The sequence below is a fragment of the Rana temporaria genome, chromosome 3 (genome assembly GCF_905171775.1).
Source record: "Rana temporaria chromosome 3, aRanTem1.1, whole genome shotgun sequence".
Classification (NCBI taxonomy): domain Eukaryota; kingdom Metazoa; phylum Chordata; class Amphibia; order Anura; family Ranidae; genus Rana; species Rana temporaria.
Window position 1 is genome coordinate 154,147,697 of NC_053491.1, and position 22,780 is coordinate 154,170,476.

General features: G+C 41.1%; 1 protein-coding gene across 1 annotated transcript in view; it reads left to right on the top strand.

Annotated features, from left to right (window-relative positions):
• Nucleotides 1-22,420, top strand: part of MOV10L1 (Mov10 like RISC complex RNA helicase 1) — a 189,141-nt gene extending 166,721 nt beyond the window's left edge. Inside the window, exons 23-26 of the mRNA XM_040343664.1 lie at nt 2,551-2,658; nt 14,307-14,447; nt 15,057-15,148; nt 21,991-22,420. Coding sequence (XP_040199598.1) covers nt 2,551-2,658; nt 14,307-14,447; nt 15,057-15,148; nt 21,991-22,000 — 351 coding nt within the window. The 3' untranslated portion in view covers nt 22,001-22,420. The remainder of the gene's footprint in view (nt 1-2,550; nt 2,659-14,306; nt 14,448-15,056; nt 15,149-21,990) is intronic.
• The last annotated feature ends 360 nt before the right edge of the window (nt 22,421-22,780 follow it).

Genomic DNA, 22,780 nt, shown 5'->3' on the forward strand with positions numbered 1-22,780 from the left:
GGAAGCTGCAACTTTTAAACAATGGACACTCGCAGCCCCTCAGGTACACTGACTCGAGTATAAGCCGAGGGGTGTATTTTCAGCTCTAAAAAAAAAGGTCTGAAAAAACTCGTCTTATACTCGAGTATATACGATATATGGCTTGTTCTGCTGAGCCTGCTTCTTTTTACGCATTTCAATGGTGAATGCCTTGGTAATTTTATCAAGGACATTACTGAGGAAAAGTACCTTTTACCCCACAAAAATCAAAGCCTAAGCCTACAATTTTCACAACTACTGCCTTTTTAAATTGGAAGGGGTCCTTTCACCCCACCCAGGCATCCTTCTTTAGGTCAAAAGTGAGTCCATTCTTTTGTCAAGCCTTGGACTCCAAAACCCTTCAAGTCGTCCTTACAGTGAAGGAGTGAGGGGACATCTTTGCATTTGCACCAGTCTAGATTGGAGATGTCCCAGACCTCAATTCCTATGCTGCGATCTGCCAAAGACAGGCAGATTTGTGGGCTGCACTAAGTCAACTTCAGGCACAAGAAGTGATGACCCCAATTCCTGCAGAGAGGAAGTTTAATGGGTTTTGCTCACTTATTCAGCCCCAAAACCAAATGGAAGCATTTGCCCTATTTTGGACTTAAAATCCACCCACAGATTTCATATGGAGTCTGCAAGATCTGTTATGGCTTCTCTCAGTTCAACAGAATTTCTGGCATCAGTGGACATCCAAGATGCCTATGTTCACATTCGGATCTTTCTTCGCACCAATGCTTTTTGTGCTTTGCTGTAGGAGACCAATACTTTCAATTTGTTGCCCAGCCATTTGGGCTTGCATCTGTTCCAAGAGTCTTTACAAAAGCTCTGGCTCGCTCCTGGCCTTGTTTAGATTTCAGGGCATTCAGTTAATTGGATACCTGGATGGCCTTTTGCTGAAAGATTATTAAGCTGCAGTATTGTCTTCCAGCATTCGAAAGACAATATTCCTTCAATTTTTCTGATGGTTGATCCACTTGAGAAAAAGTCTGCCCTCCAGCCTTTCCATCGCTTAAGGTACTTGGGGCTGATCTTGGACATGGCACAGGTGTAAAAAAAAAAAATCCTTCCTCAGGAAAAGGTTGCTTCTCTGAGGTTTAACTGTTGAACCATAATGCCAACCTGGCATTCTTAAACTTGCTTTTGCATGAATGTTTTGGGCCTTATGGCAGCTTCCTACAAGGTAATTCCCTTTGCTCACTTCCACTTAGGACCTTTTTGCAGCTCAGTATTTTCAGAATGTGGAACAAGCAGACCCCTTCTATGGATCACCCACTACTGCTGTTAGCCAGGCGAAAATGTACATGGCACAGTGGGTTTCTAGCTCAGCCCTAGAATCTGTGAACCCCCTTCCTCGATTTGGTCATAGCAGTTAGGATCTACCTAGCTGCATTATCCTCATTTATAAAGACAGTAATTTTTTGTCCTCCTTGAAGGCCCCAAAGAAGAGATATCCTGTTTCTTCTTCCAACATTGCTAGGTAGCATAGGCTCCTAATTTCCAGGGTTTTTGCAATCAAGGAATGGGTCCCTCCCTTTCCTATTAGGGCCAGTTCCACCAGGTCTGTAGGTGTTTCTTGGGCCTTTCAGCATCCAGCATCTGTATTGCAGGTTTTTAAGAAAGCCACCCAGGCTTCTGTTCATGCTTTTTCAAAGTTTTCAGGCTTCTACTGATGCAACCTTCAGCTATAAGATGCTCCAAGCTTTCATCTGAGTTTTTAGGCTCTGTTGACCCTTGATTGTTTAGAATGTCCTGTCCCCTGTTTTGTACTGTACAATTAAGATCTTGGGAATTTTGACTTGCCAGTAAATGTCATATCTTGGAGTATCATGTCCTTCTCCTCTATCCTATTTTTCGCCTGTTCTGATGCTACAAAACTGAAGTCCCACAGAGTGGGAATATGAGGATGCACTTTAGGCATTCCCAGCAAAGCTTTGCCAGTACCCAATCGCAGGGCCGCCATCAGGAATTATGGGGGACCTTACACCGCTTCAGGCATGGGCCCCCTGGAGCAGAGAACTGGGGGGGGGGGTGGGGCTCAGCCGCCTCAAACTGAGAAGCGGGGGGTGCCGCCGCTAATTGAGAAAAAAATATATATAAAATAAAAGGGGGGGGGCGCCATCCAGGGCCTGGGGACCTCTAGGTCCTTTAATAAAAAAAAAAATATATATTAATATATAAAAAAAAGGGGGGGCTTGCCATCCGAACCCCTTACAGGTGTACTGCCTGTACCCCCCTGATGGCGGCCCTGCCCAATTGCCCAATCGCCTGAATTTGGTGGCATATAACCCATGGTCTATAACTTCTGAACAGCTTGGTCTGTTACATAAAAAAAAAAAGAAGAAAAATAGACTACTTTGTGAATACTAGTGACTTTTGCTTCTAGTACCGTTTTAAGAATATTTTAAGTGTCGGGGATAAGGACAATTGTTTGAAAATTGGAGCAATAATCTGTAAATACTAATTTAAATTCTAATATTATGTGGTTTATACTGTAACAGATGACTAGCTGAAGTATTTTATTTCTAGGTTGAAAAAATAAGAACCCTTTTGCGGACTGTTGATCTGATGGACATTAAAGTTGGATCAGTAGAAGAATTTCAGGGCCAAGAGTTCCTTGTAATCATCATTTCAATGGTTTGTATTAAAAGCTTGAAAGTCCCTGAAAAGTATATAGATGGCACATCTATAATATTTAATTCTTGCATTTATTGGTATTTTTATGATTGGAGTCCACATGTGGTAAAATCAGTTGATTTGACATGATTTAGAAAGATACACACCTGTCTATATAAGGTCCCACAGTTAACAGTGCATGTCAGAGCACAGGCCAAGGAATTGTCTGTAGACCTCTGAGACAGGATTGTATCGAGGCACAGATCTGGGGAAGGGTACAGAAAAATGTCCGCAGCATTGGAGGTCCCAATGTGCACAGTGGCCTCCATCATCCGTAAATGGAAGAAGTTTTTAACCACCAGGACTCTTTACTGAGCGGGCCACCCGGCAAAACTGAGCAATCAAGGGGGAAAGGTCTTACTCAGAGAGGTGACCAAGAACTCTTCACGCGTTTCTCTGGAGAGAGGAGAACCTTCCAGTAGAACAACCATCTCTGCAGCAGTCCACTAATCGGGAAGACAGAAGCTACTCAGTAAAAGACAGCCCACTTGGAGTTTGCCAAAAGACACCTGAATGATGCTCTGACCACGATAATAGGATTTTTATTACAGATTACCTGTAAAATCCTTTTCTTGGAGTACATCAGGGGACACAGAGATTTAATCATTACATAATGGGTTATATCCACCATCAGGTGCTGGACATTGGTGTAATCAATTAGACAGGAAGTTTCCTCCCTATATAACCCCTCACATACTGGGTTCTCCTCCGTTTTTGTAGCAAAGCAATAAGTGTCCCAATATCCCCAAATAAGAGGGGCGGGATCTCTGTGTCCCGTGATGTACTCCAAGAAAAGGATTTTACATGTAATCTGTAATAAAAATCCTATTTTCTTTATCATACATCACGGGACACAGAGGTTTACTCATTACATAATGGGACGTACCAGAGCAATGCTCAATTTGAGGGGAGGGAGACACAAACGCAGACCGCCATCGGATGTGAGGACCCATACTGCTGCCTGCCGCACACTTCGTTAAATAAAGCGGCATCCTCTAACCGTGTTGCATTCACCTGATAAATATTAGTGAACGCAAGTATCGACGACCAAGTTGCAGCCTAGTAAATTTGAGTCATAAAGGCTTGGTAATGCACCGTGCAAGAAACGCTTATTGTTCTGGTAGAGTGCATTCTAAAAGAAACACAAGCCTGAATAATAGCCTGATGAATCAACATCGAAACAGTTGGTTTAGACACTGCCTGCCCTTTCCGGGGGCCTCCTGGTAGTGTAACAAAAATCAGTCTACCGTATCTGAGCAACCGCTTCAGATAGGCATTGACTGCTCTCAATATAACGAGAGAGCAATCATTTTAATAGCTGAGTAGAACGCTGCCTACCCTTTTCTAGGGTCTTCTAGCAGCATAACAAAACATCAGTTTCTTGTACCTGAAACTTTCAAATACACCCCAATTGTTCTCATCTATATTTAGAGAAAAATAAATATTTTCCTTCTGTAAATCAAGTTTCTGGAAAAAAGAGGCAAGAAGTGTTTTGATTAAAAGAAAAAACTAGACTAGACTAGAAAGGCTGGGTAAGGTTTCAACATCACCCTAATAAATAAGTATGGCTCTATACAAAGAAAGTTGCCAATACTTAAAATTCTCTTGCTGAGGCTACCGCAACCAAGAACACCAACTCCCTTTGAAGGAGTATGAAGGGAAAATGGTGCATCGGCCCAAGGACCTGTCCCTGCAAGCCGACAAACCAGACTCAATCCCCCGGGCAGAAAGACCAACTAACTGGCGGACTTATACGCGTTACCCCTTGTAGAAAAGCCCGGATAAAAAAAGTGCAAAGCAAGCGACCATGAAACGCTGACAAGGCCGAGACTCGACTCTTGATGGAACTTAAGGCTAGCTCCATCCCTTACCTGGTGTAGGAAGGTTAGAATTCTACCTACGACATACGTCCGAGGATGCCATCCCTTGGTTACACACCAGGAATATGGGCCTTTCAGATCCTATAATACATGGTCCTGGAGGCCCGCTCTCCTGTATGAATCATAGTAGTAGATTCTGAAGTTGCGATCTTCAAAAATGCGGACTAAACCAAGTAAAACCATTAATTCCCATGTTTACAAGATGGGATGGAATACTGGCCCTCGCAAGGTAGATCTAGGCAAGATGTAAGGGACCCTGGGTCCTCTACTACCACTCTTGCGATCCTTGCACAGTAAGGACGTCTGGGTCATGCCGGAGCTATTAAGCCGCCCCCCCCCCCCCCCCCCCGATGTAGCCTAGAGGCAGCGGTAGTCACGGCGATGGGGGAAGAGAACACATAAACCAGTGACAACTGGTCCCAAGGGGTTACAATGCATTTTGTCCCATGTGCGAGCGAATCCTTTGTCCTAGACATAAAGCTGTTCAACTTCTTGTTGAACCTGTACGCCCATGAATCTTTTGCCTGGGGTACCCTTTCTCTGGCCTTTGATCAGAAAGAAGATCAGGGAGTAGAGTCCATACACCCAGGAACATATGTTGACGATTCCTGAGAACCGCCTGCCAATTCTCCATTCCATGAAATGAAGACTGACGATAGGCAAGGCACCAAACCCCTCTGCCTAAGCCAGAACATTATGGCTTAATTTCCTTCTGGCTGCGTGACTTCTAGTATCTCCTTGGCAAATAAAGTCAACCAGTGGTGTAGCATTATCGGATTGTACTCTGACAGAACAAACCTGCAACCTAAACGCCCAGGCGATTTAAGTCCGACGTGCCAACCGAAGGTTTCGACACTTGACGGCAAGAATCTCCTGGGCAGTGGTCTCTTCCAGGACTGGTCTCCATCCCTAGAGGCCAGCCTTCGTAGCCACTACCTTTCGGGTAACGGGCATGAAGGATCTTCTTTTCTGCCAAACTTTTTGGTTAGGAACCACCAACTGAGAATCCATCGCATCCGTGGGTAATCAAAAGAGCAAGACCATCAACCGGAAGAGGTGCTGTCCCCCTGCGAAACGCAGACAACCTCCTGCAGTCCCATGTAAACAAACACTTATGGTTCCCCATATGTGTAAGTGGCAAGTGTTGAAGCTAAATGCTTTAATGGAAGCATACCTTCATGGAGCCCTGGTTCACACTGGGTACGATTTGGAACAATTTGAGATGCGATTTGACATGTCAAATCGCATCTCAAATCGGCGGCAATTGTCGGCAATGGCACTGTCCTAATCAGTGCGACGCCGCATCTGCGATTTCAAAAAGTAGTTCCTGTACTACTTTTTGCGATTTCGGGCCGCGATTTACATTAAATTGCGGGTAAAATCGCGCATTTTACCGCGATTTTGAATTTGCAGCAGTGTGAACCTAGGCGAAAGCATGAACTTGTACAAATGAGTGAGTGAATAACTTGTATAGCGTTACAAATGCGAACTGAATCGCCTCAAGGCAAAAAACATAAAAAGTGTGTACTATATACGTGTGTGTGTGTGTGTGTGTATATGTGTGTGTGTGTATATGTATATATATATATATATATATATATATATATATATATATATATATATATATATATATATATATATATTGTGACAGGAAGTCAGGTAAATCTGTGGGTGTTGTCACAGTCGGGACATACATTTCTGCCTTGTTAGACAATACACCAATCATTATTAGGCGGCGGCTGCCAGAAATAGCCAGGGAGGCTAAGGGCCGTTGGAAGACTCCAGCTGTTCAGAGTGAGGCAATTAAAGGCCTCTATAAAGTAGCCCAGAGGATAACCACTAATTGGCTGCGTCACTCCTAAGGCTGTGTGAACAGGAGAGCAGTGCCAGAGAGCTGCATGCTGAGGCTTTCTGTGTGAAAAAGCCCAGTGCTGAAGGTCTCCTGGAGAGGTGAGGCGACCATTGACTTTTCTGTGTGATAAAAAGTCCAAAGACTATTGTTTGTGCTGTATGAGCAGCACTGTCTATCCAGAGGTAGGCTGTGTTAGACTTCATAGATAGGTTCCTGTGTGGAAGGTAGACAAACGCCCAGAGTGGCTAGAGTTTATTTTATGTTTTGATTTTGTTTATGCCGTTTGGATGCTTGCAATTGTTTTCCAGCAAGATGGAAAAATAAACCAGAAACGTTTGTTTTCAACCGTCTTCGACTGCCAGTCTGTATAAATTCAGTGTGTGGTGAACCCAACCAAGGGGTCACCCACCCCGCTACCGAGCTAACCCCTCACAATATATATATATATATATATATATATATATATATATATATATATATATATATATATATCTATCAGTACAGACCAAAAGTTTGGACACCCCTTCTCATTCAAAGAGTTTTTTTTATTTTCATGACTATGAAAATTGTAGATTCACACTGAAGGCATCAAAGCTAAGAATTAACACATGTGGAATTATACATAACAAAAAAGTGTGAAACAACTGAAAATATAGTTCATATTCTAGGTTCTTCAAAGTAGCCACCTTTTGCAGCAGACACATCTCTAGAACTGTTAAGAGGAGACTGTGTGAATCAGGCCTTCATGGTAGAATATCTGCTAGGAAACCACTGCTAAAGAAAGGCAACAAGCAGAAGAGACTTGTTTGGGCTAAAGAACACAAGGAATGGACATTAATTAGACCAGTGGAAATCTGTGCTTTGGTCTACTGAGTCCAAACTTGAGATCTTTGGTTCCAACCCCCGTGTCTTTGTGCGACGCAGAAAAGGTGAACGGATGGACTCTACATGCCTGGTTCCCACCGTGAAGCATGGAAGAGGATGTGTGATGGTGTGGGGGTGCTTTGCTGGTGACACTGTTAGGGATTTATTCAAAATTGAAGGCATACTGAACCAGCATGGCTACCACAGCATCTTGCAGCGGCATGCTATTCCATCCATCAGGACAATGACCCCAAACACACCTCCAGGCTGTGTAAGGGCTATTTGACCAAGAAGAATGATGGGGTGCTGCGCCAGGTGACTACCTCCTTGAAGCTCATCAAGAGAATGCCAAGAGTGTGCAAAGCAGTAATCAAAGCAAAAGATGGCTACTTTGAAGAACCTAGAATATGAAATATATTTTCAGTTGTTTCACACTTTTTTTGTTATGTACAATTCCACATGTGTTAATTCATAGTTTTGATGCCTTCAGTGTGAATCTACAATTTTCATAGTCATGAAAATAAAGAAAACTCTTTGAATGAGAAGGAGTGTCCAAACTTTTGGTCTGTACTGTATGTGTGTGTGTGTGTGTGTGTGTGTGTGTGTATATATATATATGTGTATATATATATATATATATATGTGTGTGTGTATGTATGTATGTGTGTGTGTGTATGTATATATATATATATATATATATATATATATATATATATATATATATATATATATATATATATATATATATATATATAATATAGTGTGTGTGTGTGTGTGTGTGTGTGTATATATATATATATATATATATATATATATATATATATATGTGTATATATATATATGTGTGTGTGTATATATATATATGTGTATATATATATATGTGTATATATATATATGTGTATATATATATATATATATATATATATATATATATATATATATATATATATTTTGTAAGGGGTTTGCTCGGTAGCGGGGGTGTGGGACCTCCTGAGTGGGTTCACTACACACTGAACTATACAGAGAGGCAGCCAAGGGTGGTTGAAAAACAAGGGTTATGGTTTATTTTTTCTCACATCCTTGTGAGACCAAGGACTCCCGAGTGATTAGACACCCTTGTGCGATTCAGCAATTTTTATGCCATCAAGCATCTTAAAGCGATTTTTGGCATCTCTGTGGAACAAGCCTCTTTGTGCGATTAAGTACTCTTGGGTAACCAAGAACCAAGGCCCCATTATGCAATCATGCAAAATCTAGGGGAACATGCAACTTTAGGCAATCATGCATCCTTAAGCAATTCAGCATTTTTTTAATGCGATCAAACATCTTATGCATTTTACGCACTACGGCGCGGATAAGAACCCTTGCGTGACCAGGGACTCTTGTGTGATCAAACACCCCTGTGTGATCCAGCATCTTTATGCAGTCAAGTGATTTTATGCAATCTTTAGGCATCTTTGTGAAAACATGCCTCTCCGTGTGGTCAAGTATCCTTGTACATCAAGGACTTTTGTGCGACTAAGCATGTTTATAGGGTCAAACATCTTTATGTGACTAAGCACTTAAATGTGACCAAGCATCCTCATGCGTCTATGTAAAAAGCATAAATATCCATACCAGCAAACAAACATGTATCTTTATGTGATTAATCATAAACATGTTCTTGTTTTTACCCCACATGCATCTTTGTGCGATTAAATACTCATGGGTAACCAAGGACTTTGTGAGACCAAGCACCTTTGTGCGACCCGCATCTATATGCAAACAAGCATCTTTATGCATTTTTAGGCAAAACATGTCATCCATCAGCACAAAAACATCAGAGCAGGGGAAGGGACACACCCAGCTTTCTGCTCGTTGTGAGGACGCTGTGATTTATAGCAGCTTACCTCTCTTATGGACATGCAAATGCAAAGAAGCATCCAACATGACAACAATGTTGGGCTGCAATGTTGGGAGAGGCTGCAATGCCTGACAGGGCGGATGGCTTAACCTGTGCGGCTGCCTTAAGTGTCTCAGGGGAGGATGGTATCATGCTTTCCTGCCCCATAACCTGTTTTACAGGAAGACATAGTCCAATGCCAAAGCAGAGGTACAAACAATGCATATACTACTGTGCTAGTTTAGCAATCTACATAAAGTATGCAACTAATCACACAGTTTCATGCTGAGTAGGTGTCCAGGAATGCCTGAATACAACCACATAGAGAAGCTTACCCATGGCAGAGCTTGCAGTGGAAGAAGTGTGCTGTCTGAGGAGGAGCTGACACTATTCTTGGAGCATGGTGAGTGAAAAACTCAACTCTTTACTCCCTCTAGTGGTGGATACAGACAAGACATCCCACTCAAAAGGAAAGTTCTTAAGATACTTGCTTAGGACCTTTCCCAGGCTTATCTTATCCCCGCCGCAGGTCTGCTGAAGACCAGACAGAACCAATCTTCACCCATCAGGGCGGGTATGTTGTGCCAACCTTTAAGGATATGGGTTCCTACTTAAAGACTCCCTGGGCCTTTTTAAAGACTCTGCCAGGACTTTTGCGCATAATATAGCGAAAGTGTTGGACCCTAGAGCTCAGTCCCCCAAAGAGGACTCCCTCGGCTCCCACGAGGCCCGGATACCATCCAGTTTTGGTGTAATTATTGGGCGTCTTGGATGGATCGGAAAGCGTACCTTTTTCACCCCCGGAGGGCTTCTTAGTAGAGCTTTTCCTTTAGTACACCTTGTTCGTGACCAACACCTTAGACAAAACTGAGGAGCTCCCAGTATGGGAGGGGTTATATAGGGATGAAACTTCCTGTCTAATTGATTACACCAGTGTCCAGCACCTGACGGTGGATATAACCCATTATGTAATGATTAAACCTCTGTGTCCCGTGATGTACGATAAAGATGTCTGATGAAATGAAGAGTGAACTATTTGACCTGAATGGCAAGAGTAATGTCTGGAGGAAACCAGGCACTGCTAATCGGCTGGCCAATACATGTTGTACACCCTGGGACACATATCTCACCCCCCGACAGCTATACGACACTACCTTTGTAGGATGCAACACTGTTGTATCTCTTGCTTTGCAGTTAGTACTTCATCTAATTATGGTAACCTTTACAAAAGCAGGGTGAAAAGGTTTTCTGTGTTTTTTGTTTTTGTTTTGTTTTTTTATATAGTATGATATGCTCCTGGCTATCTGCTAAACAAGCACCATTGATATACTTTAATGACCGTTATGTGGCCATCTATTAATTTCCAGGTCTTTTTAGACCATTTGTCAATCTGTTATGCCGCATACACACGATAGTTTTTCGGGTTCTAAAAAATGAATTTTTTTTTTAATGTCATTAAAAACGATCGAGTGTGGGCTTCAGAGCATTTTTCGGGTTCTGAAAAACGGCCGTTTTCTCGGGTTGTAAAAAATGGTCGTGTGTGGGCTTTAACGACGTGAAAAATCCTTGCATGCTCAGAAGCAAGTTATGAGACAGGAGCGCTCGTTCTGGTAAAACTACCATTCGTAATGGAGAAAGCACATTCATCACGCTGTAACAGACAGAAAAGAGCAAATCGTCTTTTACTAACACAAAATCAGCTAAAGCAGCCCAAAGGGTGGCGTCATCCGAATGGAACGTCCCCTTTATAGTGCCGTCGTACGTGTTGTACGTCACCGCGCTTTGCTAGAGCTTTTTTTTTCATGATCGTGTGTAGACAAGGCCGTTTTAATGATCGGGTTGAAAAAAAATTCGTTTTTTTTCTAAAGCCTGAAAAACGTAATTTTTTAGAACCCGAAAAACTATCGTGTGTACGCGGCATTACAACCAGTTGTGGACTTAAATTGCTGTCTGTGAATCACAGTAGACCCAGAATGTTTTACTGCATGAAAGACCTGACTTTCAATTTTTTTTCTCCCTTAGTTCTCATCCCAGCCTTGATGCTGTTGTTAAAGGCATTATAAACCTTCCTACCTGCATCTTGTGCTTTCGCCTGCAAAAGATGAGCATTAATCATGTTGTTTCAGTGTGTCATTTGCTGCTATATTAGAATTATTCTTCACATTCTTGTTTCAGAAGTTTGTTTCAAACATGAGGCATGGCATGTGGAACCGCACAGGTCAATGCTAATACATAACCTTTGTATGCATTTTATAAACTGACCTTTCCTATAGAGAAACTAAATATCCCACAATTCCTGAGTCTCCCAGTCTAGTGCTCTGCGGGTGGGAGCTAATCAGTAAATAGATCTGAAACGGACACAAACAGGCAGAGCGGTTAACGGGGAGCTCACAGTTTGTACTCATCACAGGTGCATACTGAGTTATAAGGGAAGGGGAGATTGGCCTGAGGGGAGGCCCAAAAGGGGTTATTAATAGCAACAAATGATGATCTAGAATATTCTGATACAAAAGGGGATTTAATATAGTATCAAAAATAGAGTATAAAAAGTACAGTCATAAATGAACAATATGATGAAAAATGCAACCATTAAAAAAGGGAGGATAAGGGAAGGGGGGATATAATTTAACTAGTGCTGTAGATACTATTCCGCTTCTTTTCTGTCTCCCCCCCCCCCCCTCTCCCCACATATTGGGTCCAGCCACTAGTATAGACACTAATTGGCTGAATTTAGTTGGGGCCATCAGATCATTGTCTCTGATTAATATAGCCCTTCCCCTCTTCTCACTCGAGTAACCAAACGAATCACCTTAATTGTACATACATACACCAAAAAGGAAAACTCTGCGCTCCTGAAAGTTCACCAATTATAAATCCACTTAATGTTTGTGAAGAAAAAAACATACATTAACACTTTAATTTTCGGAAGATCCAGTCCTTTATATGGTTAAAAAAGGGAAAGTTTCCACAATGTGCACAATATGATAAAAAAAGTATAAAAAAAACTTTCCAAATGTCTGCATCAGACCAGCACCCTCTTCAGACTTCAAATGGTTAAAGCTTGCGGTTTTAGTTTGTGGGCTGTCTAGCAAGACATCATTAGTGCAAATGGTGAGCACAGTACATTACCCAGCCAGATGTAAACATCGATCGAATGTCCTTCTCCTGGCTGATGTAACAATGTCCGGGATCCTAAGCTCTCTCCTATGCGGGTCTGGAAGCTTCACAGACCCGATAAATGTGACTGCTGGAGACACAGGGTGGATCAGCCTATCAGAAAGGACGCTCTCCCTGGGTGAACATGCAAGCGTCCCACGTCTGAGACACTGTTTCAGTAAACCAGCTGTACTGCAGGGAGAAGTTTAGGCGCCCTCCAGTGGGCAAATTGCAGTATGCGCTTGTTGAAAAATCAACAGCGTTGCATGGCGATTAAAATAATCGGATATAAGTTCTTATGCATGAATAGGATCTTCCATCATAAAAGGGGGATATTAAGAGGGGTCCTAGACGACGCGTTTCGCCCTTACAAGAGCTTTGTCACAGTCAATAGGACCTAGGTATAAAGTTTAATTAAATAGACTAAGATAGGGGGGGGAATTTGAGGAAGGGGAGGAGAAAGGGGAGGTGTACCAAACCGAGAGATTTAACCCTTTGGACATCCAAAAAGGGTTAAATCTCTCGGTTTGGTACACCTCCCCTTTCTCCTCCCCTTCCTCAAATTCCCCCCCCCTATCTTAGTCTATTTAATTAAACTTTATACCTAGGTCCTATTGACTGTGACAAAGCTCTTGTAAGGGCGAAACGCGTCGTCTAGGACCCCTCTTAATATCCCCCTTTTATGATGGAAGATCCTATTCATGCATAAGAACTTTTATATCCGATTATTTTAATCGCCATGCAACGCTGTTGATTTTTCAACAAGCGCATACTGCAATTTGCCCACTGGAGGGCGCCTAAACTTCTCCCTGCAGTACAGCTGGTTTACTGAAACAGTGTCTCAGACGTGGGACGCTTGCATGTTCACCCAGGGAGAGCGTCCTTTCTGATAGGCTGATCCACCCTGTGTCTCCAGCAGTCACATTTATCGGGTCTGTGAAGCTTCCAGACCCGCATAGGAGAGAGCTTAGGATCCCGGACATTGTTACATCAGCCAGGAGAAGGACATTCGATCGATGTTTACATCTGGCTGGGTAATGTACTGTGCTCACCATTTGCACTAATGATGTCTTGCTAGACAGCCCACAAACTAAAACCGCAAGCTTTAACCATTTGAAGTCTGAAGAGGGTGCTGGTCTGATGCAGACATTTGGAAAGTTTTTTTTATACTTTTTTTATCATATTGTGCACATTGTGGAAACTTTCCCTTTTTTAACCATATAAAGGACTGGATCTTCCGAAAATTAAAGTGTTAATGTATGTTTTTTTCTTCACAAACATTAAGTGGATTTATAATTGGTGAACTTTCAGGAGCGCAGAGTTTTCCTTTTTGGTGTATTTGTGTATTTGTGGTACTTCAGGGTATCCGGATCTCTGCAGCACGGACTGTTCTCAGCCCATACGAGGGTTTCAAGTATTTCATGGGATATTAGTTATTTCCCATTGAGCGCCAGTGATTTTTTTGTATCATTAATTGTACATACAACTCGTGGCTGAACCCAGACAGTGTCGTCATTGTGTGTTGTTTATTGTGAGTCTTGTTTGTTATAACTGTTTATGGCACCTTGTTTCCTTTTAATGGTTGCATTTTTCATCATATTGTTCATTTATGACTGTACTTTTTATACTTTATTTTTGATACTATATTAAATCCCCTTTTGTATCAGAATATTCTAGATCATTATTTGTTGCTATTGGTAACCCCTTTTGGGCCTCCCCTCAGGCCAATCCCCCCTTCCCTTATCCTCCCTTTTTTAGTACTTACTGATTACAGCAACAAACCCCAACTCTGATATATGATCAGGTATAAGCAATTACTATCATTACCTATATATTAGTGGTTATCTTGTACCTCTTCCCCAGTCCCCTGATTATTAAATTTGCATACTGAGTTATGTCTGGTTTCAAAAATCCTGTCCGTAGAAGCCACTAAGAAGTTTCTGGAATAAATTTATATGAAAATGTTGGTTTACAGGTGCGATCTTGTGAGGAATCTTTATATGAGGATTCAAGAATCTTTCTGGGTTTTCTTTCCAATCCAAAACGATTCAATGTTGCAACAACTCGACCAAAAGCTCTGCTGATTGTGCTCGGGAATCCTCATATCCTTGTAAAGGTATGTTCATGCCATCAGCTCCATTCAATACTGGAATCCCTTATAGAAAAGGTTAAAATATATGCAAATGTTTATTATAATGGGCCTCAAATCCCCCTTTTGTCACTGTGTTTACAATGAGATTAAGCTACAGGCCTGAGGTTGTGCTCATACTTGCCTCAAGAAATGGGTATTCCAATCTCATCCTTTTGTATGTTTAGGAGGCTCTTCACACTTTTCTGTTCTATTCTGTGATGCATTGCCACATATATATTAATGTAGAATAATTTCCACATTACCTTGTAGCATTGTAATAATGCAACCAGTTCATTTTGAATGGACAAAAAAAGTACCTGCACTACTTTTTTTAAAGCAGTGAACAACCATGCATGACATGTGCGTCATGGTGCACTGTACTGTTAGTAATTCTACTTGTGGCATGGGGTGCAATTCTAAGTGAATAGCAATGCATACGCCAAATAAAATCATAAAATGTGGCATGTACTGAGGTTTAGACACCATTTCATGTCGCCAGCTAAAGGTTTTTCTATTGTGCTAGGAAAATGTTACTTAATCACTTTCCTTTTTAAATGGTTCATGTTTTATACACACTATGTTTAACTTTTCTAGGATCCATGTGCAAGTGCATTACTTGAATACAGTATAATCAATGGAGGGTACACTGGATGTAATCTACCCCCTGGCCTTGAATGCCTGCAGCAGTGAGTGTTTCCAAGATGTCCAGTTTGAACGGAGTTTGTATATACAATGCTAGAATTGGAAATGTCACAAGTTTACAACGGTTTTCTGCATAACAGTTTTTTAACTTCTGATTGGATTTCTTTAACCACTTCCAGCCCATGCCAATTCTGGCACTCTTCTCCTACATGAAAAAAACATTACTCGGAACCCCCAAACATTATATATGTTTTTTAGAAAAGATCCTGTAGAAAAAAATGGCGGTTGTTGCAACTTTTTATGTCGCACAGTATTTGTGCAGCAGATTTCCGTGCCGCATATCTGAGCTCATCAGTGAGGCATATTGGTTGCGACCTAATTAGTGCCTGTCAGTGCCACCCCATCGGCACAGGAAAATTACTTAGTTTGTCAGTAAATTTTGTAAATAAGAAAAACGTTGTGTTTTTTTAGCAAAAATTTAAAAACCCAGTAGCGATTTAAATACCATCAAAAGAAAGCTCTATTGCTGTGGGGGAAAAAAATGTAATTAATTCATTATACAACATTGCATGACCACGAAATTATCATTCAAAGTTTGACAGCACTGAAAGCTGAAAATTGGCCTGGGCGGGAAGGGGGAAGTGCCCTGTGTTGAAGCAGTTAAGATACAACTGTCATTAACAATAAAAATGTAAAGTTAACATATATATTCTTGCATTCACTGGGTTCTAACAGCACTATGGGACTGGTTATAACATCCTGGGGCCAGATTCATAGATATCCCTAAGATCCGACGGGTGTAAGTCTCTTACACCGTCGTATCTTAGGCTGCATATTTATGCTGGCTGCTAGGTGGCGCTTCCGTTGATTTCAGCGTAGAATATGCAAATTAGGTAGATACGCCGATTCACAAACGTACGTCCGCCCGGCGCATTTTTAAACGTCGTCTGCGTTAGGCTTTTTCCGGCGTATAGTTACCCCTGGGTCTATGAGGCGCAGCCAATGTTAAGTATGGCCGTTGTTCCCGCGACGAAATTTGAATTTTTTACGTTGTTTGCGTAAGTCATTCGCGAATACGGCTGGACGTAATTTACGTTCACGTCGAAAGCATGACGATTTGCCGACGTCATTTGGAGCATGCGCACTGGGATTCAGTCGCGGCCGGCGCATGCGCAGTTAGTTCGGCGCGGGGGCGCACTTCATTTAAATGATACACGCCATTTTTTGCCGTTCGCTGTTGTACCCAAAAACTTTCTTTCTTTTTTTTTTTCACAAATAGAGCTTTCTTTTGGTGCTATTTGATCACCTCTGCGTTTTTTTTATTTTTATTTTTTGCGCTATAAATAAAAAAAGAGAGGCAATTTTGAGGGAAAAAAAACACTATTTTTAACTTTTTGCTACAATAAATATCCCCCCCCCCCCCAAAAAAAAAATATATCTATATCTATATATATATATATGTATATATATATATATATATATCCTCAGTTTAGGCCGATATGTGTTCTACATATTTTTTGGTAAAAAAATTGCAATAAGTGTATATTGATTGGCTTGCACAAAAGTTACAGCGTCTACAAAATGGGGACTAGATTTATGGCATTTTTATTATTTAATTTTTTTGTACTAGTAATGGTGACGATCTGCGATTTTTATTGGGACTGCAACATTATGGCGGACACTTTTGAGACCATTGTCATTTATACAGTGATCAGAGCTACAAATAGCCGCTGATTACTGTAAAAAAGACAGGGATGTGTTCTAACTGTAAGGGGGATGGTCTCACTACAACATGACAGATCACAGCTTCCGATGACAGGGAGCAGTAGATCTGTCATGCAGAACAGGGAAATGCCTTGTTTACATAGGCATATCCCCATTCTGCCTCACCTCGCCACAGTTGCAGGCCGCCGGTGAACATCGAGTTTGCGGGCACACTCGGGGCCTGCTAGGCGGTAAATTTAAAAGGACGTACAGGTACTCCCATTTGCCTGCCCCTGCCATTCTGCGTGTGGCAGTCGGCAAGGGGGTTAAAGGGTAACTCCACTTTTGTGGAAAAAATTGCAAATAAAAAGAAACTAATATAGTATATACAATTACTACTCAAGTCATATTGTTATTGAATGTTGTTAAACATTACCTTTCCTTTCAAATCTGCAACTCTGTAATTTTCGGTAAAATGCAATATGGCAACCTTGAGGCGTACTGTACACAGATGGTGTGCAGAACGCCTCCCCAGAAATGCCATTTTCTGCTTGTGTGATTGGCTTACCAATTTTCCCAGCAGTCTGCACTAACGCACAAGTCAGATTTTGAGCATCTGCAACAAAAAAATCATTTTTGGTGACGTACTCTCAAAGGGTTAATCACATCTAAAGGGATTCGGACCCTGCCACTCTCCTCATTAGAACCATGGAAGTGCAGCAGCTGATGAATAATTATAGTTCACTCCTATTTACATTTAATTTGCACAGACAAACCCCTATTTCTCCAGAATAACAAAAGGTAGGAATCTACAACAAAGTTTGTTTAAATACTTGCAATGTAGTTACTTGCATGGTTACTGTTTAACCATGATAAAACAAAAAATGCATTTTCACATAGACACAAGATTCTGTCCATGCAACCAAATCTATTTTGTATCCTCTATACATGAGGAGTAGGAAACTTTGATAGTTGACTGTCCAAGGTGCACAGAGTACCTAAAATGAAGGCGCTCTTACAGTGCCTTAAAGTATTCACACCCCTTGACATTTTCCACATTTTGTCTTGTTACAACCAAAAATGGAAATGTTTTTTTTGGGATTTTATGTGATAGACCAACACAAAGTGGCACATAATTGTGAAGTGGAAGGAAAATGATAAATGGTTTTCAATTTTTCTTTACAAATAGCAAGTCTTTTTGGGTATGCCTCTACCAGCTTTGCACATCTAGAGTGACATTTGCGCCCATTCTTCTTTGCTAAATAGCTCAAGCTCTGTCAGATTGGATGGAGAGCGTCTGTGAACAGCAATTTTCAAGTCTTGCCACAAATTCTCAATTGGATTTATGTCTGGACTTTGAATGGGCCATTCTAACACATTAAATATGCTTTGAACTAAACCATTCCATTGTAGTTCTGGCTGTATGTTTACGGTCATTGTCCTGCTGGAAGCTGAACCTCCACCCTAGTCTTTTGCAGACTCTTAACAGGTTTTCTTCTAAGATTGCACTGTATCTGGCTCCATCCATTTTTCCATCAACTCTGATCAGCTTCCCTGAAGAAAAGCATCCCCACAACATGAGGCTGCCACCACCATGTTTCACAGTGGGGATGGTGTGTTCAGGGTGATGTGCAGTATTCGTTTTCTGCCACACTTAGCGTTTTGCTTTTAGGTCAAAAAGTTTAGTTTTGGTCTCATCTGACCAGAGCCCCTTCTTCCACATGTTTTCTATTTGAGAGAAGCCATGTGGGGGACACAGCAAACAGGACTTCTGGCTTTCTTTCAACAATGGCTTTCTTCTTGCCACTCTTCCATAAAGGCCGGATTTGTGGAGTGCACGACTAATAGTTGTCCTGTGGACAGATTCCCCACACCTGAGCTGTGGATCTCTGCAGCTCCTTCAGAGTTATCATGGGCCTCTCTTGGCTGCTTCTCTGATTAATGCTCTTCTTGCCCAGCCTGTCAGTTTAGGTGGATGGTCATGTCTTAGTAGGTTTGCAGTTGTGCCATAGTCTTTCCATTTTTCGGATAATGAATTGAACAGTGCTCTGTGAGATGTTCAAAGCTTGGGATATTTTTTTTTTATAACCTAACCCTGCTTTAAACTTCTCCACAACTTTATCACAGACCTGTCTGGTGTGTTCCTTAGCCTTCATAATGCTGTTTGTTCACTAAGGTTCTCTAACAAACCTCTGAGGGCTTTACAGCACAGCTGTATTTATACTGAGATTAAATTACACACAGGTGGACTCTATTTACTAATTGGGTAACTTCTGAAGGCAATTGGTTCCACTAGATTTTAGTTGGGGTATCAGAGTAAAGGGGGCTGAATACAAATGCACGTCACACTTTTTTCACATATTTATTTGTAAAAAAAAATGAAAACCATTTATCATTTTCTGTCCACTTCACAATTATGTGCCACTTTGTGTTGGCTTATCACAAGAAATCCAAATAAAATGCATTAATGTTTTTAGTTGTAACATGACCAAATTTGACAAATTTCAAGGGGTATGAATACTTTTTCAAGGCACCATATTACCCCATAGCAGCCAATCGCTTTGAAGCTTTTGTCATATTTCATTGTAGGGACACTGTATTTATATATGTCTGTATGTTATTGTTAGGCCTGTTCACACGGGCAAACTTAAGCGTTCACTCATGTGAGGGCCATATTTGCCTGCAAGGGTATGAAGATGCATGGGTGTTCAGTGCATCTTCATAAGGCAGTCCCATTCATGTCAGTTAGGATGCTGCAGAGTGCAGGTTTAGGCACAGCAATGTCCTTCCTAGGTTGACAATTAAGGACTGTAATGTCAATTGAAAATTAATATAAGCATAAAGTGGTGACTGTGCTATACCTATTATACATACATATTGGCAAAAAAACTAAAATTCATAAAAATATCCAAAAAACTCGATCATGAAGTGCAAAGTTCCAAATGTGAAAAAATATTATAAATTCGTACATTTAATAACATGACCATTGTAAACAAAAATCATATCCTTAATAAATTGTCCAGTGCACACAAAATGCACAACAGAATATACAGTGGGGAAAATAATTTGATCCCCTGTAGATTTTGTCATTTTGTCCCCTTACAAAGAATTGAAGCATCTATAACTTTTATCATAGGTGTATTTTAAATGACGGAGACAGAATATCCAGGAAAAAACACATGAAACGAATGCTATAAATTAAGTTGTAGTTCAGTGAGTTAAATAAGTATTTGATCCCCAATCAAAACATGACTCTGTACTTGGTGGGAAAATCCTTGTTGGCAAGCACAAAGGTAAAACGTTTCTTGTAGTTAGTGACCAGGTTTGCACACATCTCAGGAGGGATTTTTGTTCCCCTATTTTTTTTTTTACAGATCTTTAAATCCTTGAAGCGGTTGTAAACTCCATTCCTGAAATCTGACCTAGGCACATGTATCTGTAGTGTTTACTTATCTCTCTCCAAAGCACTAAGTGCCTTGTCTTTCTGCTACTCCGTTCCCCTGTTATCAGCATGATAACTACTGACAAGTTCTCCAATGCAGGATATAAAAGCAGCTGGAAATTTGTGTCGGGAGGGGACTTGGAAATTAGCAGAGAGCTTGTCTATTCACAATACTGCTTTACAAGTTTCTTTGTTCCTCTACCCATGTGGAGGGGCATGTGTGCTTTTCTTCCAATCAGCTGTCACACAGTGTATGCCCAGACTCCCCTCCCACTGCTGAAACAGGAGGAAAGATTTGTAACACAATGTGCACTTTCTAAAGAATATAGAAAGGTAAAGACAGCAGATATACATGTAAAACTTATGTAGGGAGATTTGTTTAATCTCTATCATCTGAGGCTGTTCACTTCACTGGGAGTATATGAGGGTTTACATCCATTTTAGGGTTTCCTGGCTGTCACGTGGCAACCTGAAGTTTCAGCTCCCTCCTTTGTTGCCTTGGTGGTATGTTTTGGGTCCTTGTCATGCTGAAAGATCCATTTATGACCCATCTTCAGTGTTCTGGCTGAAGAAGGTTCTCATCCAGGATTTTTACAATACATGGCCCAATCCATTGGCCCATCAATGCAGCAAAGTCAGTCTGTACCTTTTTAGCAGAGAAACCGCCCCAAAAGCATCATGTTTCCACCTCTGTGCTTGACTGTGGGGATGGTGTTCTTGGGGTCATAGTCAGCATTTTTCTTCCCTCCAAACATGGTGAGTCAACCTTCTCAAGAAGGCACATGTACAATCATGCCAATGAAAATCTAAATGATTTAGAGAAGGATTGTGAGAAAGTGCTGTGGTCAGATGAGACCAAAATGTAGCTCTTTGGCATTAACACGACTTGTGTTTGAAGGAAGAAAAATGCTGACCATGACCCTAAGAACACCATCCCTACAGTCAAGTACAGAGGTGGAAACATGATGCTTTGGGGCTGTTTCTCTGCTAAAGGTACAGGCCGACATTGCTGCATTGAGGGGCCAATGGATGGGGCCATGTATTGTATTGTATTGTAAAAATCTTGGATGAGAACTTTCTTCCCTTAGCCAGAACACTGAAGATGGGTCGTGGATGGGTCTGCCACCATGACAATGACCCAAACATACCGCCAATGAATGAGCAAGTTTGGGGTGGAGGAACTTGACTGGCCTGAACAGAGTCCTGACCTCAACCCAATAGAACACCTTTTGGGATGAATCGGAGCAGAGCCTGCGAGCCAGGCCTTCTCTTCCAACATCAGTGCCTGACCTCACAAATGTTGTGGAAGAATGGTCAAACATTCCCATAGACTCACTCCTAAAACTTGTAGACAGCCACCCTAGAAGAGTTAAAGCTGTTATAGCTGCAATGGGAGGGACAACTCAATATTGAACCCTACGGACTAAGACTGGGATGCCATTAAAGTTCATGTGCGTGAAAAGACAGTTGCCCCAATACTTTTGACAATATAGTGAATATTCTTTTATGCTCGTGACACTATTAATCATATGAATTTTGTGTGTACTGGACATTTTATTAATAGTATGAATTTATTTATTTTGCACTTTGATTATTGAGTTTTGTGGATTTTTTTTGTATCCTTTCATGTGACACGGACATGTGACATGTGACACGGACTTAAACTTCAATTTCATTTTAGATTGTATATTTTTTATTGGTTGTGGTTTACTGAATAAGTAAAATGTTGTTCTAATGCAGGTGTGATTAATCAGACTGCAATGAAGAAACACTTTACTGAAGATTAAAGAATTAACCAGCATTTGAAGCGGACTTCAGTAGTTCATTTGATTTGATAAATCTCTAAGACATTTGTGAAGAATTGACAGCCGTGTCAACTGTTTGTTTTTTTTTGTTTGTTTTTTTCGTGTGGAAATATATTCTCAGGCATTTTCAGACAATTGTTCAAGCCCTAAATCAAGGATTGTCCTGATGGGCTACAAGCAATGTAGACCACTTTTCAGGCTATTTAGCATATCGGATATCCTAGATGGAAAATTATACTTCAGTAGTCAGTATTGTTAATGTTCCACCATAAAAAACTCCTTTTCTGCTTGTTGCAGGTATTCGGTGCGCTTTGCTCTTTAATGAGTCGCACACCAATTAGTTAATAAAAGCATAGTTAAAGCTATTTTGGTGTGTAGTCACATTTACTGGCTAGAATGTATATTGACTAGCGTGCATTTTTTTTTTTTGGAAAAGTACACTGTACACATGATTGAAAGATTTGAATGTGTTCTAATATAAGTATCATACAAATGTATAGAATAGACCACAAATTCCCCAAATGCACAACGGGTGGAAATGTCTGGTCTGACATTAAAAGATGGACTGTCTGGAGCTTATATGGGCGACACAGTAGTGTAGTGGTTAGCACTTTCATCTAGCAGCATCCCAGCCAAGGATAAGTTTGCATGTTACCCTTGTACCTGCGTGGGTTGCCTCTGTGTACTCCGGTTTCCTCCCACACTCTAAATACATGCTGGTAGAT